This window comes from Pimephales promelas, chromosome 23 (genome assembly GCF_988280905.1).
Source record: "Pimephales promelas chromosome 23, fPimPro1.hap1.1, whole genome shotgun sequence".
NCBI classification, from domain to species: domain Eukaryota; kingdom Metazoa; phylum Chordata; class Actinopteri; order Cypriniformes; family Leuciscidae; genus Pimephales; species Pimephales promelas.
Window position 1 is genome coordinate 538,564 of NC_142791.1, and position 18,997 is coordinate 557,560.

Consider the following 18,997-nt stretch of genomic DNA (forward strand, 5'->3'; position numbering starts at 1 on the left):
ACGTCAATAAATGCTATATATGTGCAGTTCATATTAAATAATGTAGTTAATAATGTTAACTAATGGACCTTATTGTAAATTTTTAATAAAATCTGAGAGATTTCTGTGCTTACATCGACAGCCCAGTGTCAACCCAGATCCGGCCCACATCTGAATGAATCCACATGACCCACCCAGATGTGGCCCGGATCTAGGCCACACTAAGTTGATGTCTGGGGGAGACGGTTCACCCAAAACCCTGATTCTTCCAAACATTCATTTGCATTGCTTCGCTTCAGAAGAACTTTATTAACACCCTGGCACCATATGGATTACTTTTGTGATGGATGGATGCACTTTTTGGGGGGTTCAAAGGTATCCTACCATTCACTCCCATTCTAAAGCTTGAATTTTAAAATATATACATATTTGGCTGAGAAAAGAAAGCCATATACACCTGGGATGGCTTGAGGGTGAGTAAATGATGGGATAATTAAAAATTTTGGGCAAACTATTCTTTTAATTTAGCATGCATTCTCAAGCGAGTAACTCTGCCCAGTTCTCTTGACTGTGATGGCAGCAGTGTTGTGTTGACATCTGTGTTTGAGGGAGATCAGACTCCAGCACACTATACAGATTTATTTATGACGGTTGTTAATATAATAACAGCTGAGCTGAGCGAGACCGTCTATAAACATGTGCGACGCTTAATTTGTGGCGCACTTCAGACGAAAATGGAAAAACGAAAACGTGTTCCGCCATTACCCACCGGGCTGACATAGCACTAAAAAACAATTTCTGTCCAAGTGCTCCAGGAAGAGCGGCTGTCTCCAGCTCGTCGCTGAAAGCCTCTGAATCGATACGGCAATTGAGGAGAGTTGCCCGCGCTCGTCTCTGAAGGCCGTGCGGGAATTCACTCTTCAAACGACGGACTGAGAGGTACGGCGGTCCCGCGGGGCTCAACACAAGTGAAACGGCAAACAGAAGATCAAAACAATGCAGTTTAATTAAGTAGGGTGACCACATTTTGATTACCAAAAACCAGGACACTCGGCCCAGCAAACACATGGGCCAACTCAAATGATACTCGAAGTTTACTCAAAGAGTAATGCCTCCTCTGTATGGATAGAAAATTGTTATTGTTATATGAAAACAGGACATGTCCTGGAAAAAAAGAACAGTTGGTCACCCTAAATTAAGTTACTCAAGCCAGGAAGAGAATTAACATTGGAAGAGTGCAGTGACCATAGTCTGCATTTAAAGATAATTCTTCCTGTGTTGCAAACAATTTTCATGTCGCTAATACAAAACTTTTGTGTTGTCATCACAAAAACGGTTATTTCCATTCTGTTGTAATCAATTTGCGTCTTATTTCTGTTGCACTTCCATTGTGTTATGGACTATTTATGTTGTGGTTTAACCCATTCAGACCCTGTCCCTGTGTTCATTACAATGGACATCACATGTCAGCCCCCCCTTTTTTTTAACTTCTGGAGCATTTCACCTTAGTTTAAACTTTAAAGCATGCAATCCATGAGATTGGACGCTTGTCATCCAATCAAATGCCAGTAAAGCTCTGCATGTAGCAATTATATATATATATATATATATATATATATATATATATATATATATATATATATATATATATATAATAACTCTACATTGAAGAGAAGCATGGCAACACAGAAGCAAGCAACATTTTCTAAGGTGTATTTACATTTTGTATATATTTTTGCCAGTATTTCATAGTTTGTATGTAAAATAGAAAGACTGAACTTATTAATTAAAGTTAAAAATCGACTGTAGAATTGCACGTTTTAAATCAGGATTTTTGTAACCCTTTGGGGTACTTCGCCGTACAGTCACACAATGGGACCTTCACGGTCATACGTGACCTGACCCCTAAAAAAAAAAAAAATTCAGTAAAACCAATGAAACTAATTTTTGTTCTATAATATTTTAATATTTTTTCTGTGGTGTTTTAGAGAATTCTATGAATATCATTAATATTTATGCAATAATTATAATCCATTTTTCCCATTGACGATAATAGAATTTTATATATATATAATTTTTATTATTTTTTAATTAATGCTGTATTTTAGGTTAAAGTAGAGTCTAGGTTCTTAGATAAAAAAAATTTCAAGCAGATTAGCGCCACCTGTTGGAAGTAGTGAGCATATTTATCATGCAATGTCACATTTTAACCACTAGATGGACTTACAGCTTTCTGTAGAAAGGATTGTAGATTGTAGTTGTTTTTGGACATTACTTTACTATTTTTTTCAGGTTGTGGGTAAGAGATTCTCAAAGACTATTTTTGTCAAGTTTTTTGTTTATTTGGTTGATTTAAAAAGTAATTAAATTGTAATTTGTTGTTTTAAATTGTTACTTTATAATAGAGTCAAACCTGAACATTGCATTAGAAAGAGAGCAAATGGAAAGCATTTTGCTACCCATTGTTTTACTTCTAACTTAATAAAAATGCAATTCTTTCAGTCAAACATTTTTATTAACCCTTTATAATAAACATTTTCAGTAAATTTATATATTTGTAAAATATATATATATATATATATATATATTTTATTGAATGAACAGTGACATATTCAAAAGGCAACAGCAACTAAAGCAAACCAAAATAACAGCAAAATTATTTATCAAATAAAGTAGCCCAGAGGGTTTGTGTCTGTCCATTAGAATGGACAGTAGGTTTGAAAGCCTGTTACTGAAGTCACATTTTCAGTAATGCTGATTGAAATTTCTTTTATAAAAAAATATAGATATCACAGTACCGATACATTTTTGAAACTTTTTCATGTGCAGAATATACAGTTCTGAAGTGCTTGAACATATAGCTGATGAAAATATCTCAGATGTTGACTTTATGTGGAGTAACGAGGAAGATGGAGATGTAAGAAAAATATCCATATTTAAAACTTTATAAAGTAAAATAACTTCCGGCCAAAAGAACATAAGGATTTGACTTAAATCTAAAGCTCAACTTAAATATGAATATTTTAAATATTTTATATTATTATATATTTTTTATGGATAGATACACATTTATGATGGATAGATGCACTTTTATCATGGATAGATGCACTTTTATGGACTTATCAAAACAGAAACAACCATTTACAGCCAATATAAAGCTTGGAAGGGCCAGGACATTGTTTAAAATAACTCTGATTGTTTTCGTCTGAGAGAAGAATGTCATATACACCAAGGATGGCTAGAGGCCAGGGTGATTAAATCCAGGGTGATCAGAATCCAGAGTTTAAAGAAGATCAGAGTAACTTTTTTTTTTTAAAACGTATTAAAAATGAAGGCTGGTTTTGATTGAAGTATGTGATTTTGGCCGGCCGGTCCCTGGGAATGAGTTGTTTATGGATATGTGGATGTAAACAGGACTGCAGGAAGAGCATCCGGTCATTTCCCCGGTAGGCTACTCATTGTCTACATACATATGATTTCTACATTATTGTTATATATAGATGTACAAAGGGTTGGGGTCAGCAGAATTGTAAGACATTAATACTTTTATTCAGTAAAGATGCATTTTTTTTTTTCTAACTAGAGAGTAAAGATTGTTGGGACAAACTTTTACAATATGTTGGCTTGACAAAAGTTTTTTAAACTTAGCATGTGTCTAGCATTATTTTACATGTTTACAACATTTTTTTAATTCAACTTTTACAAAAGCTTATAATGACATTTTGCAACAAAAATAAGACAAACACATAATGGGGAAAACGCATAACAGTTCTTACATTGTACAGAGTAAAACATTAAATTCTACAAACTATTTTTTCCAAAATTTGAGATGTTTTCATGCACTTCTTATTTACATATTTACAACATGTCTGTAGCAGGTTTTAAAACATAGCTTGCATAAATTAGCCTGTTTTTACTAGCATAAATTGGCACATTGCTAGCATGTCTTACCAAAATACTGGCCTGTTCACACATGGTTGGTCGATCGGATCACAAGTGGACAATGCAAATGCAGTCTAAAAAAGTTTGAGCTTGCCACTTTCAACCACTTTCGCATTTATCTAGACTGAAATAACTCTCTCGCTTTCTCTTTTGTTCACGGCAGTTAATCAGTGATGTCAGTGTGGGTTAAACCTCAAGCTATGCAAACACCATTAAAGGGATACTCCACTTTTTTTTGGAAATAGGCTCATTTTAAAACTCCTCCAGAGTTAAATTGTTGAGTTTTACCGTTTTTGAATCCATTCAGCCGATTTTTTTGATATTTAGAAGAATATCAGTAACCTGACAGTTTATGGTCTCAGGAAAAAATATATACTATGGAAGTCAATGAGACCAGAAACTGTCTGGTTACTGATATATTCTTCTAAATATCAGAAAATCAACTGAATGGATTCAAAAACCCCCGTGAAATCAAAATTGAACCTATTTACTTTGTTAGAGCATATTACTAGTCTTGTGGTGAACAATTAATCCGTGCAAGTAAAAATATATTTAAAAAATGTTTTACCTTAGTAATCTTTAATCAAAATCTGAAAAGTTACTTCCGGTCTGGAACGGTTTCTTTTTCTGATGACGTAGGTTTCACAACTTGGGTGGGGAAACGCTTAACCACTCCCCTCAAACCGTTAGTTTGCTATGAGCGAGAGATGGAGAGGAGGAGCGCCAGAGTAAAACCCTGCCCTCTGTTCAATATTCCGTTTCACTTGGAAATACGTCACAGCACTGGAGAAAAATCTTTTGCAACTTCCGGTTCACGGGGACTTTAACTCAACTCTGGGGGAGTGGGAAAATGAGCCTATTTCCAAAAAAAGTGGAGTATCCCTTTAAGCAGCAAATCAGAAAAGCAACCCTGACAACTGCATTCTTTCAACATCCCGAAGCCGAGGAATGCCATCGCCCTCAGCCGTGCTTTCACTGATCTTTACTAAGAGGCCTGGAGGTGTATACTTTGAAAGCTGTGCTGTTAATGGTTTGTGTCTTTGAACAGTGTCATGTTAGATGTTAATGAGGAACAGCCCGTTCAGCCCACATGACGCTAATGAGACCCGTTTCATGATGACGTATTTAACGTCGCAAACTGCGATGAGCAATCAAAATCGAATTCTTACATTTGCTAATCAAAATATGTAACTTTTTTGTTCAAAATTAACCAAATTAAAATAACGAGTCAGTAGATCATGAATCGTTTTTCCAAAATGGGGTTTTGTCTTACTCTGATTCACTATTAGCTATATTTGTTTATATTTTGGTATCATCGATGGTTTTCGTGGAAAACTGTGTTAATTCGTCACTCGCCTTTGTGTATCTCATGTCCAAAATAGAGAATAAATAATTAAAGAGAAAAGTTGCTCTGGCTACTTTGACGCTTGTACATTTTGCTAATATGTTTTTTTATGCATGAATTTGCATGTTGCAAGCATTTTTCACATGTTACTAGGATGACTTACCAAAACACTTAATGTTGCTAGCATGTTTTAACACATTGCTAGTATGTTTTAACATGTTGTTGTTAGTATGTTTTAGCATGTTGTTAGAATATTGTTAGGTTGAATTACCTTTGCTTCTAGAAATATTTAATTGCTAGCATGAAATAACTTGTTGCTAGCATGAATTAGCATATTGCTAGCATGTTTAATGTATCATATTCGTTAATAGAGAGCAATAAAAAGTTCCTTGTGTTTGTACAGGATGATTCCTGTTGCTGCTTTATAAAGAAGAAGATACACAATGTATTAGTTTGACGCATAAAGAGCATTTTAAAATAGGTGTTGTCTTAAATGGGGACAAATGGGAACTGTAAAGCTGCAAACCCAAAGTGAGATAAAATCTGTCTGCAGGCCGAGACACGACCCACTACAAACGTGGCACACAGAAGAGACAGACGGGTGGGGGTGGAAGAGGAATAACCATTAGTCTTAACCTTACTAGTCTTTTTGCAGTTACTTTTATAATACAAATGTTTAACTCTACTATTAAATACAAATACACACACCTATACTGCCAGATTTTAGACTAAAAATCACTTTTTGCTTCTTGCTAGAATAAGATGTCCACATTTCTGTATTGCATCCACCGCTTTTTTTTATATTCAACATTTTCCCAGCAGTTTCTTCTTTTATAGTCTTTGTGGGCAGGAAAGGGGTCAGTTCACTCAGTTCCTGCTGCCTTTAGGACCTTGAGGGGAGAGTCCAGTTCCCACAGTAACTAGATCTGTGGGAGGTCTCACAGAACACGGGATCCATTATAATACTCCTTTCCCAAATTCCAGAAGCTTCTTTTCCAGACTATAAAGTCTGCATGAAGGATTTGATGTCAGGGGAAGCCAACGGATCCGAGAGGTTGCAAAAGACAAAAGGTGAGTAACAGATGCCATTACAGCTCTGAAAACATGTTGCATTCAGGCTTTATCACCAGCATGAACATTTAAAAATGTGCTAAAAAGTCAAAATGTTGAAAATGTAAAGTGTTTGCAAGAGATGTTGATACTTTTACTCAAAGATAAGTGTTTGTGTGATGTTGATTTTAAAGGCTTTTTTGCGTATGCAACAGTCCAAAATTGCTCCTTCAAGCTCTGACTCGCCCATATGGGCGTAATGAAAGTGTGTTTTGGTGCGTTTGCATGGCCGAAGGCAACATTTTGGGCTGTTAATGCGGTAGAAGGGTGAGGAAAAGCTTCACAAACTATAACATGTCTGAAGTCTGATGTTCCCACACTAGTGCAACTTCCTGCCATCCTGGCATTCCTGATTGGATAACGGTCATCCAGCGTAAGATGACTCCTGGAGCCGTGCAATCTGAATATGTGGCTGTTACAGCTTTTTCTCCAATCAATATATATATATATATATATATATATATATATATATATATATATTTGCATCTTGGGGAAATGTGATGCTATACATGACCGTTCAAAAGGTTTTTATTTTTTTATTTTTAGAAAGGATGCATTCAATTGATAAAAAGTGTCAGTAAAGACATTTAAATCGTTACAAAAGATTAATATATGTATAAAAAATGCAACATTAAGCAACACAACTGTTTTCAACATTGTTCATAATAACATAAAAACATTCGTATCGATATCGTGTTTCCCAAGGAATATTTCTCATTTATTTGCAAAAACGTGCTGTGATGAATGATCTGTTTACGTGGCATTATGTAACATATCTGCCTGGACTTCCTTTAGCATTACAGGCCTGTCATTAAACTTGCAGCTTGAAAGTACAGCACTGTCCTCATTTCTGTGGTCAGGAACTAAAACTTTCCACAGACATATAGAAAATCATCTCATATCTCAGACTGTTCTCATGAAGTGGCGTATGTTTGACACGACAATTCGTATTTTCATTTTTGACGTGCTTTCAACACGCATAATCGCTTTTCAGCGCTTTTATATGTTTACGCAAAAGTCATGATGCCATGTTGCATGTCTATGTAAAATGAGCGTTGCAACTAGAGCCCGACGGATAAATGGTATAAATATTTTTGGGTTTTAAAATCCGATATTCCGATATATCGGCCGATATATTTTTTTAATTTTTTCTCAGAAACGTGCAACAAAACATTAACAGATTTCCCTAACATTGTTATTTGTAGTTATTTATGAGTTTTAACTAAAATAATATGATAAAGCATTTTAAAAAGAAACCTGTTTCTTTTATTGTCACAAAAGAATGAGGAACATCAAAATATATAAAAGTTCTGATAAATAAATATATATAGTATATATATATATAAATAAATAAATGCAGTAATCATTACTTTATTTAGGCATAAAAAGTTAATTGTGGTTTCCGAGCTCATTAATGTTAACGTTAGCGGTCTTCCACTGACGATAGTGGCATTAGCTAGCTTTGTGGTTAGCTAGTCTATGATGAGCGTCATGGATAACGTCATACTGCAAATTGTAAAACATACATTTTCAATATAACAAGACAAGGAGAGATGATTGAAGCGTGTTTCGTCCATTTTGATTTTTTAAAATATTCATTTATCGGCCATTATGACTACCGATATTTTGGAAAATGCCTAATATCGGCCGATAATATCGGTCTGGCTCTAGTTGCAACCTACTGATTTGTTTGTCACCCTTACAGGCTGTAAAGGTCCCACCTCTAAAATCATGTTGGTGTCGAGCGTGGTTCTCCTGTGCCTATTGGGCAGCGTGAGCGCAGACAAGCCCCTCAGCAGCCATGCCACCATGTTGGCAGACAACAGTGCCAATTTGGCCTTCAACCTGTACCAGAACATGGCCAAGGAGAAGGACCTCGAGAACATCCTGATTTCGCCCGTGGTAGTGGCCTCCTCGCTGGGTTTGGTGGCTCTGGGAGGGAAATCCAACACGGCTTCTCAGGTCAAAACCGTCCTGAGCGCCACCGCGGTGAAGGACGAGCTGCTCCACTCCGGCCTGTCGGAGCTTCTCACCGAGGTCAGCAACTCCACGGCGCGTAACGTCACCTGGAAGATCAGCAACCGTTTCTACGGGCCCAGCTCTGTCAGCTTCGTCGACGGCTTTCTGAAGAGCAGCCGGAAGCATTACAACTACGACCACTCCAAGATAAACTTCCGTGACAAGCGCAGCGCGGTCAAAGCCATCAACGACTGGGCCTCGAAGTCCACCGACGGAAAGCTGCCTGAAGTGACCAAAGATGTGGAGAAGACGGACGGAGCCATGATCATCAACGCCATGTTTTATAAACGTAAGACTTGAGAATGAGAAGCAATTTGTAGATTCTTTAAAAAACTAAAATGAGACTCTGTTTCTGTCTCCAGCACACTGGGATGAGCAGTTCCATCATAAGATGGTGGACAATCGTGGTTTCTTAGTGCATCGCTCCTTCACCGTCTCCGTACCCATGATGCATCGCACAGGTGAGGTCATGAGCAGAGATGATCCCTACATTACGGAGGATTTTTCAGATACAGTTTTTGTTACGGTGCGCTTTTAGTCAATATTTAGTCCTGTCTTGCAGTCAATAAAATCGCATGTAATTTGTCCCAAAAAAGTGCAGAATTAAACCTTTTTTTCAATATTTTAAAGTGTAATAATTAATTTATATTTAGATAAATTAGAATATATCAAGATTTAATGTTAATATATCTGTTTTTGTGTTTTGACGAATATTCTTTAGATTTAGTTAATATTTTGTCATGTCATATTGTTTTAGTCAATTTAGTTAGTCAATGAAAATAACATTGTAATTAAATATGATATATTTAAAATATATCAATTTTTAATATTTTTAAATACTGTATATTTAAATATAATACATAACATTTTGAATATATAGTTTAAAACACTTTTTAACATTTTGAATATATAGTTTAAAACACTTTTGTTAAATGGGATACTATAGAAAAAAAAAGACTAAAATATCCCTTAGCTTTATTCAAAATTTCATCATGTCATATTCTTTCACTTTGGACTGAATATTAAATATGTCATACTGTATTAACTGAATATTTTTTTCAGTTAAGTCGCTGAAAAAAATATTTTTTTGGTTTACAATTAAAAAAAAAAAATATATATATATATATATATACCACCATTTTGTTATAGATATATCTTTTTATAATATATAAAATATTATATAAAACAATATAAAAAAACTGTTTGTCAGTAAGATTAAAACTGTTTTCAACCTTTATTTATTTATTTATTAATTTATTTATTTTCTTTTTCTCGCTTGTTACTGTATTTTATTTTATTTTTAAAAGCCTCCCATGGACAGGTGTTGAAAATTAGCATGTATGCTATAATCACTAAAAACAAATGTCCAATGTAATTGTATGTCCATGTCAAATAAAGATATAAATAAATAATCGTTTACATCCATAACTGGCGGGATTGCATTTTATACATGTGTTTATGCTGTCTTTCAGGCATTTATGGCTTCTTTGACGACACAAGCAACAAGCTTTTAGTTCTGAGCATGCCGTTGGCCCATAAGATGTCATCTGTGGTGTTCATCATGCCGTACCACGTAGAAGCCCTGGAAAGAGTGGAGAAACTGTTAACACGGCAACAACTGGACACCTGGATGGGTAAGATGGAGCAGAGGGCGGTTGCGGTGTCGCTGCCAAAGGTCAGCATGGAGGTCAGCCACAACCTGCAGGTACGAACAGTCTGCAATTTCAGCAAGTGTTTGCGTTTGTTATAAACTCACCTGTGAATTCAGTTCCGCTGTCTTGCAGAAAAATCTTGCTGAGCTGGGTCTGACCGAGGCTGTGGACAAAGCCAAAGCAGATCTGTCCAACATCTCAGGGAAGAAAGACCTCTACCTGTCCAACGTGTTCCACGCGTCCGCCATGGAGTGGGACACCGAGGGAAATCCACCCGACGCGAGCATCTTCGGGACCGACAAGCTCAAAAACCCCAAACTCTTCTACGCTGACCATCCCTTCATCTTCCTGGTGAAGGACAACAAGACAAACTCCATCCTTTTCATGGGCAGACTGGTCCGACCGAAGGGTGAAAAAATGAGGGATGAATTGTAGGATGTTAATTTAAATGTGAGTGTGTGTGTGAGCAGATTTGTGAATGTGTGTAAATGGTACACTTGAGTTCGTTCCATTAGATCAGTGGACCAGCATGTGCTATCCGTTACGTTTACATTGAAAATCGAGTTTTAGGTGCCACGTAATGTTTTATGTTATAAACTAAGTTTATAAACATAAAACATAGGTTTCTGAGAAGTGCAGCATGCTTATATTAAGTATGATCTCTATAAAATTAGCTTTAAATCCACTCGAACAGCATTTTTGCTCAGGGGGTTCTCTTTTTTTATTTGCATTTCGCCGGCTTGAGCGAATAACTCACTGTGCCGAGTGTTTGATATCCGAAAAAGTCCACTCCAGTCCATGCTGTAACATTCCTCTCAGAAGTGCACACTTGTGTCTGCACTGAATACTGAGTCCACGTCTGTACCAGGTTGCAGATTGTATTCACATTGTACCAAAACACGGATGTCTGAAAAGTTGGATTGTTCCTTGATTTTTCAATAAATTCAGCATCACGGAGAACATGTGTGGGTGTTTATGTGTGCTGGACTTCTTTTTAAGGTCCAAAAATGCATAGGCTATACTGCTGAAGTATACAGTGTATGCAGATTTTAGTGGCATTTGACAAAACATAAAGTATATAATAGAGCTTACTTGTGTTGAATACTACAGATATATCCCATAATGCATTGTGCTTGACCTGACTTTTAATTGCCTGTGTGATGAATGAATTAGAAATAATGGCTGCATCCAAAATCGCACACTTACCTACTATATAGTTGGCTGACATTTTTTAGTCAAAATTGAATTAAAAATAAAACCTAGCTTTTTTCTAAGTTCCTTCATCAAGAACGTGGAGACACTGACTTTCCAAGCATGTGAACTATGTTATCTGATCAGATGAGAATGTGTTCAACTGTGACAGTTTAACCTTCAACCCACAAAAAAATAATACATCATGATGAAAAATTGTATTGTGGGTAAAATAAAAAAAGTGTTTTTCAGGAAAAACAGCTAAATAAGCCAATCCCAATATTCAAGGGAAAATAGAAAGCCAACAACAACAAAATATTTCTAAAAAAAAAATATTGGCAACACTTTACAATGAGGTCCCATTAGTTAACATTATCAACTAACATTAACCAATCATACATTCATCTTTGTTAATCTTAGTTCAATGTTAGCTTAGGTTCATTAAATAACACTAACAGACACAACTTTTATTTTTAATGCTTAAAAAATGCATTAGTAAATGCAATTCTGTCATATTTTTCTCACCCTCAAGTTGCTCCATACCTGTATTGGGTTTCTTTCTTTTTTTGAACACAAAAGAAGATATTTTAAGTAATGTTAACCAGAAAGTTGACGGTAGCCATTGGTTGCACAGTAGGAAAACATCTGTGGAAGACATTTTCATTTTCGGGTGAACTATACCTTTATTTTTCATTATACACCAACACAAATGATATAATCCGGAAGAGAGATTATGAACACAATCATATATACACATTACAATTAATCAAAGTATAATGCACATCAGCTATTGATATCTTAAGCTAATACAATATGTGTGTGCATTGTGCATTTTGAGCGTATAGACTAGACTAGAGCTGTAGAACAACGATCACTTCGCTGTATTGAGTTTCAGAAGGCCATTGTTTGCATTGCAACTGTTATCGCACGTAGGCCGTTCCAGATTGGATGGAGCACTGAATCCGTTACCGTACAAGCAACTCCTCCCTCCGCCCGTCCGAACTTAGCCGATTTCTGTCTCATCATGGCTCCGGCGGCGGACAGGCCGGGCTACTGGGGAACACCGACCTCAACTCTCGACTGGTGCGAGGAGAATTATGTGGTCTCGTATTACATCGCAGAATTCTGTAAGTACGTTTTAACGGTGAGCTAGTGTTAGGGACAAACGGTTCGTGGTCGTGTAAACACGGATGTTAAAACGGTTGAGAGGAGTATGTTGAATCCTACTATGAGAAGGCGGCATACTTAATATTGATGAGGTAAGCATCCGCTATTGGACGCTTACGACGCATCATCAGCATGGCCTAATTAATATTGATGAGTCACCTTTTTTCATTGGGAGGTTTTGAAGCAACGTCAAAACGACGTAATTAATATTAAAAAGCCAAGCCTTGTTCATAGCGAAGTTATAAACAACGTCAGCGTGACCTATTTAAAATTCATAAGCATTTAATTGCCATAGTAGGATTCGTAATTTAGCAGCCGAGGCCATCTGCGACCCTCAGTCCGCTTTGAACTCCTAATGACCGGAAAGACAATGAATGAAAACCTGACGTTCGTGTTACGGCATTTGACGCTGATTTGTGAAATCAAGACTATGTATGAACAGAAAACATACTTTATTTCCCTCCATGTTGATGTTTTCTAATGCTAAACGTTCTTAAATTTTGCTTTAATTATTAACTGACTTAAGTATTGCCTCAGTATTAGCTGCGTAGTTATAAGGACTAATAGTGTAACTTTTACTGTAAATATGAATGAGTTATTTTATGGTAATTCAGTGGGATATTTTTTTTTGTCACTGCTGTAATAAAAACAACATTAAAACCAGCCTAAGATGATTTGCCAGCCAGATCAGGTGAACAATACCCATTTATGTGCCATTTATTACCATCAGTAGTATTTTTTTTTGTAAGAATAATACCATCATTTGCATATTTCCAAACAACAAGTCAAGCTAATAAACCGTTACTTTTACCGTGGAGATTTAAATGGAGAAGTTCTACCTAGGTTTCTGTGATTGCTTTATTTTATGTGAACTTTTTTTATTGTGAGCTTGACGGCTGATTATCCCAGATATGAAAGTATGGAAGGACACAATCTGCATAGCCATTTGTACATTTCAGGTCACATTGATAAGATGCTCAAAGGGCACAGAGTGACAGTTAACACACTAATACTAATATAGCTTAAATTCCCTCTGCAATTCCCTATGTTTTTTTTTTTTTAGCATTTTTTTGAGTATTTGAGTTATATTTTGCAATGTACATTACACACAGTCATATCTTAAATATAAGTTTTAAAAACTGCTGAACCATCAGAAATTCTGGTAGCATTGAGGTCAGAGGGGTTCAGCGTAAACCTGTTGCCTTATGAAGGAATGTGCCATGTTCAGTATGGCCAGCTGTAGTGTATATCCAAACAATGAAATAGTAGGCCTGTTAGAGGCCAGTTTAGATGAAGTTCACTCAACTTTTGTTGAGGTTTGCTGCTGTTTTAGCTTTTATTGTTTATAGAGTATCTCAAATACGGCCTAAAGTCAGCATGAAATGGAAGTTGTGATAGTCTTTTCTTTCCTATTGTGATGTATATCAAACAAGAACAAATGTAAGGCAGTTGATTGGAATTGATTGGATGGTTGTGGTTTGCTATTGGTGGATCTCATGTTAGTGACAGGTTGACCCTCACGTCAGTAAACATGTTGACCTGCCTGATTTCTGTCGAGTTTTTGTTGTTTTTGTTTTGTGTTACTTACTTAATAAATATACTCATTGTTTTGCACTTGAGTCCTCATGAAAACATTGTTGTTTTGCTTTCTCCAGGGAATACGGTCAGTAACCTGATAATGATCCTACCTCCCATTTACGGAGCCATTCGGACGTGTAAAGATGGTTTGGAAGTGCGCTATGTGTGCTCATTTTTAGGACTCGCTGGTACGATGCATCATTCACATTATTTTTTAAACACAAATCTCTTTTTTTTCCCACTGATATGTATTTCCAAAACAAATGTAGATTAAATGTTCTGTTTTTGGCACAGCCGTAGGCATTGGCTCATGGAGCTTTCACATGACTCTACAGTATGAAATGCAGGTAAGCTTGACTTCTCTTTTGGCTTTTCAAAGTGTGCATCTTGTTCTCAAGCACGCATTCATTCTCGTAGCCACAAAGCAATAGCAATAACACACAAGTGGCTGGATTGTCTTTTGTTTCTAGTTACTGGACGAGCTGCCGATGATCTACAGCTGCTGCGTCTTTGTCTACTGTCTGTAAGTTGACCTTCAAAGTCACGCCGTCTGCTTTCACCTTTGACCTCTGAATGCTTGTCTTGAGCTTAATGAGGATAAGAATGTTTTTATCATTAAGCTTTTGAATTTGAAAGAAGTCTTTTATGCTCACCAAGGCTGCATTTATTATAGTAGGAACAGTAATATTGTGAAATATTATTTAAACTCAAAATAACTTACTGACTGTATATGATTGTTGCTCATTTATTGTGGATGCTTTTCCTCTGACTTTATCTAAATATGTGTCAGATACGAGTGCTTCAAGCAAGAGCGCGCTGTTAACTATTCCTCAATTACACTTTTGCTGACCTTCAGTATAATTGTTAGTGTGGTAAGTTTTCTTTGCTCTTATAAATTGTAAAACACATACAGTAATATGCAGTCAAAACATTCCACTATTGTTTTATTGTTTTAAGTACAAACGTTTTAATTCTAGGTTTACCTGATATGGAAAGAGCCTGTCTTTCACCAGGTGAGGCCCGAACCTCTTTAGTTTGGTTTGTCCTACTTTTGTTGTGTCAAAACAACTGCGGTCCGTGTTTGTGTGTGTGTGTGTGTGTGTGTGTTGTCCGTTTCTGTTGTTAAGGGCATGGCAGTTAAGTTAGGTGTGTCTCTATTCATGCTCGGGGTGTTGAATGGTTCATGAGCTTCGGTAAACACACACTGTTGTGATGTCTTTTGTTTAAAACTGCATTTAAATCACCATTTAAACAATCATATTGTTTACATATCAGATGCTGATGTTAAATATCCAGCGGTTTGATCATTTCCCCCAGGTCATGTATGCCGTACTAGTGGCTTTCTTGGTGATTCGCTCAGTTTTCATAGTCACATGGTGAGTAAATGAATCCTTATTTGCCCAGTTCGTACAATTTTTTTTAATGGATTATACATTTTTCCCGCCCAATTTCCTGGTATCCTTGGTTCAAAGTATTTTCAGATTATTTTTTCTTATACACTGTAAAAAAATATTGATGGTTTAACTTAAAAAAGTAAGTAACCTGTTTGCCTTAAAAAATGTAAGTTCAAGTGAGTTAATACAATGAAGGAGATTAATTTAATTTATTTTATCAGAAACTCAAAATTATATGTTATCTGAACTAAATAAATTATTTAAGTTGATTTCCCAAAAGAAAAAATGTTGTGATTACTACACTGTAAACAAATATTGTTGGTTTAACTTAAAAAAGTAAGTAACCTGGGTTGCCTTAAAATTTTAAGTTGATTGAGTTAATACAATGAAACTGAAGAAACTCAAAATAATAAGTTATCTCAACTAAATAAATTATTATAAAGTTGATTTGACAAAAGAAAATATGTTGTGATAACAAATCTTGAAAATATTTTTTACAGTATAGAAATGTAAAAAAAAAAAAGTCTTTGGTAAAGCAATAAAAACCAGCCAGCTATGGTCAATCAAAAGTATAAGACTGTGTACTTAATTGCTTTAATAAGGGAAAGAACTACAATCCCATGAGGCATTGAGAATAATATAATCCAATTAGAAACAACAGATAAATATAAAGCTTTTGATTTAAAGATGTTGGTTATGTATAGATAGAATATGTTTGTTTATTGCAAAATATGCTTATCTATATATACACACAAATATTTCAGTAGTATCAATGTATTATTGTATTTCAGAAATAGTAAGAGTACAGGAATTCTGCTGAAAAGCACGATTTTTTAAGAAATAAGTTAAAATAATGCAGGCCGATGGGTTCAACAAAAGCATATACCATTGATATATCACAGCAGGTCTGTCTAGGTAAGCGATTGTTCAAAATTATTTCCTCTATGGAGAAAACAAATGGAATTTTTTCCACCCAGAACCCGAAAGTTACGAAAGTTCATAGCACAATAGAGCCAGACTTGAATTCAAAAATTTGAAATTTGAAATTTTATTTGAAGGATAGATGTAACATCTCGTTTTCGAGGGGGTCCTAAGAACAAACATAAATACAAACAGCATTTAGCATTATGTCACATAATATTACACAATCACATTCTTACAAACATTTAGCTCTCCATAACTATCTCTTCACATACAAGCCTTCTAAGTACATTAATACAATAAGTATGCAGTTATCACACATAACATGCATTATGAAAATAATGAAGTCCACGTGATAATTGAAAATAGTTATACTCAAAAGCAGGAGCATGTGTTCCGCAAATAATCTTAAAAAACTTAAACAAAGTAGTGGATCTAATTCAAGTCTGCTAAAACATTTTCTGTATTAAGAAAGTAAACACTTTAACATCATGTCTGTGCATTGCAGGGTCTATCCGTGGCTCAGAGCCCTCGGCTTTACGTCATTAACCGTCTTCCTGTTGGGATTCGTATTATGGAACATCGATAATTTCATGTGTGACTCTCTAAGGTAGTTCTATTTCCATTCCATTTTTACATTTAGCATATTCATTTTCATAAACAAAAATAACATCTTAATTTACGAGAAAAGCTAAATCAAAGTAAACATTGAATATGTTTTATTGATTAAAAAATATGTATAAAATAAATACAAAAAATCTAAGTCAGTTTTACTCTGACTGAAATAGAATGAACAGAAATAACTTTATTTGTCATGTTTGATTCAGAGCCGCACGGCAGCGTCTGCCTCCTGTGTTCGGGGCGGTTACGCAGCTTCACGCCTGGTGGCACATCCTAACAGGCCTGGGCTCATATCTGCACATACTCCTCAGGTACGTCTCTGTGGACAAAAATATGTTGTTTGAATTTGAATTTTATTATTATTATTTTTTTGCCATAGCCTACAGATTCGGTCAACATACCTCAAGCACAGACCAAAAGTGAGGTTTTTATGTGGCGTTTGGCCGATGCTGCACATTGAATCTCAGAAGGCGAGTTGAAAGGGACCTGAGAAGAGGAAGATGGACCAATCACAGACCTCAGACAGAAAGAGGTCCAGCCAATGAGCTTCAGCGGCAACAGGAAGTGACCGGCGGCTGACGGTTTGGTTCCCCTGTTCCCCTTCCGACTCCGTTTGCCAAGTGCATTACTGAGAAAACTGCCAAACGAAGGAAACATGTTGTCTTTATTATAGGTTAGATGAGAGTTTTGTAGGGGTCTTGTGATTTTGCACGTCATTTTCCTATAAATCGGAAGCAGCCAAAACTAGGATTCTGTTCTGGTTAGTATTTCTGCCTTCATGAGGGAAAATAATATGGCTTTGATGGATCATATCTGGTCAGTTTGACAGTTTTCATATTTTGTACTTGAACTTAATTTAACTAGCTTGAGATTATGCAAAAATTTCACTTATCTCGACACTTTTAGAGATCGTGAAGGTCAAATTAAACAGATCAGAAAAATAAACGAGTGTTGTCTTCGTCCTTAAGAATTATTGAGGCGTTTAGGGATGAGATACATGCACATTTGACGCTAATATGGTCATTTTACTGTTTCAGAGATACAGTAGCATGTTACATAATTGTGTCCATGTCACACATATAAATGCATATTTATAATATTTGTAATTAACAATAGTCATAAGCTGCTCTGCAAAACAAATTGAGTCTGAGTGTTTGTGTATTAACCTGAACCAGTTTGCCCTTTAAACATTTCCCTCATGTGACCAATATGCAATCAAATGGATTTAATTTATTAAATTTTTGGTAAAAGGGTGTGTTAATGTGAACAGTTTATGAAGGACTTATCATGCATGCTTATTAACATTGAGCTGATGCATTATTACTTAACTGCTCTTATTTATCATTAGCAAATGAATGTCTCATAAACTAGATTATATTCTCATCTCTAACACTGACTACTTGAAATGCCACTAGTCATGCTGGCTGTCAACAAAAACAGTAAAGGGTGGTTACGAATGAAGTCATATACTATTATTGATTCATCATTTGTTTATGTATTGTGCCAAGTTAATGGTTCCATAAGAACTCAATCATCTGTAAAGCACAGTTGACTAAAATAAATCGTATTTAATCCGATGAGACGCACACGCACATGTTTCAGATATTAAAGCGCTGCTGTTGGTTTGGACTCATGTTTGGACCACTAAGGATGCCTTAGATTAAACTGTGGTTTATTCCTTGTTGCCTTGATGTCCATTATATTAAATAATTATGAAGTACATATTCCATCACATAAAATGATTCAAACAAAAACAAAGATGTCAACATTTTTGCTGAATACAAATGAACAATCAACAGCAAAATTACTGCCACTATCCCAGTTTAGTGCTTAAATCCACTGATAATAGTGGACCTCTAATCTTGCTTATGACTGAAATGTTGAGTTATAATATGGAATATTGTAGCTGACCTTCCCAGCATTGTCTTGTAAAGCCTGTGTAATGATTTAAGTGTGTATTTTGTGATTTTTTTGTGCCTCATTAAAATCTATGTTGCCAAAACTAATAATGTAACTAATTAAAAACTAATTAAATAATGTTAATGTTGTTGTTTTTCGCATCCAATCATACAGCACTG

General features: G+C 35.6%; 2 protein-coding genes across 2 annotated transcripts; both read left to right on the plus strand.

Moving 5' to 3' along the window:
* The first annotated feature begins 4,866 nt into the window (after positions 1 to 4,866).
* Positions 4,867 to 11,007, plus strand: serpinh1a (serpin peptidase inhibitor, clade H (heat shock protein 47), member 1a). Its single transcript, XM_039677868.2, has 6 exons — positions 4,867 to 4,951; positions 6,251 to 6,337; positions 8,082 to 8,684; positions 8,758 to 8,856; positions 9,868 to 10,100; positions 10,180 to 11,007. The coding sequence occupies exons 1-6, from the start codon at positions 4,870 to 4,872 to the stop codon at positions 10,480 to 10,482; spliced, it is 1,407 nt and encodes a 468-aa protein (XP_039533802.2). The 5' UTR covers positions 4,867 to 4,869; the 3' UTR covers positions 10,483 to 11,007.
* Positions 11,008 to 12,136: 1,129 nt separating this feature from the next.
* Positions 12,137 to 17,528, plus strand: acer3 (alkaline ceramidase 3). The gene is made up of 10 exons (XM_039677896.2): positions 12,137 to 12,365; positions 14,061 to 14,171; positions 14,278 to 14,330; positions 14,454 to 14,506; positions 14,774 to 14,855; positions 14,961 to 14,996; positions 15,301 to 15,359; positions 16,807 to 16,908; positions 17,126 to 17,230; positions 17,299 to 17,528. The coding sequence occupies exons 1-10, from the start codon at positions 12,263 to 12,265 to the stop codon at positions 17,396 to 17,398; spliced, it is 804 nt and encodes a 267-aa protein (XP_039533830.1). The 5' UTR covers positions 12,137 to 12,262; the 3' UTR covers positions 17,399 to 17,528.
* Positions 17,529 to 18,997: the final 1,469 nt, after the last annotated feature.

What these genes read in the sequence shown, in the direction of transcription:
- serpinh1a (XM_039677868.2), top strand. Translation starts at nt 4,870, where the DNA reads ATGCCATCGCCCTCAGCCGTGCTTTCACTGATCTTTACTAAGAGGCCT. An exon ending in CAACGCCATGTTTTATAAAC is followed by an intron (nt 8,685 to 8,757) that starts GTAAGACTTGAG and finishes TTCTGTCTCCAG; the next exon opens with CACACTGGGATGAGCAGTTC. An exon ending in AGGTCAGCCACAACCTGCAG is followed by an intron (nt 10,101 to 10,179) that starts GTACGAACAGTC and finishes GCTGTCTTGCAG; the next exon opens with AAAAATCTTGCTGAGCTGGG.
- acer3 (XM_039677896.2), top strand. Translation starts at nt 12,263, where the DNA reads ATGGCTCCGGCGGCGGACAGGCCGGGCTACTGGGGAACACCGACCTCA. An exon ending in CTCTACAGTATGAAATGCAG is followed by an intron (nt 14,331 to 14,453) that starts GTAAGCTTGACT and finishes TTTTGTTTCTAG; the next exon opens with TTACTGGACGAGCTGCCGAT. An exon ending in TGCGTCTTTGTCTACTGTCT is followed by an intron (nt 14,507 to 14,773) that starts GTAAGTTGACCT and finishes AATATGTGTCAG; the next exon opens with ATACGAGTGCTTCAAGCAAG.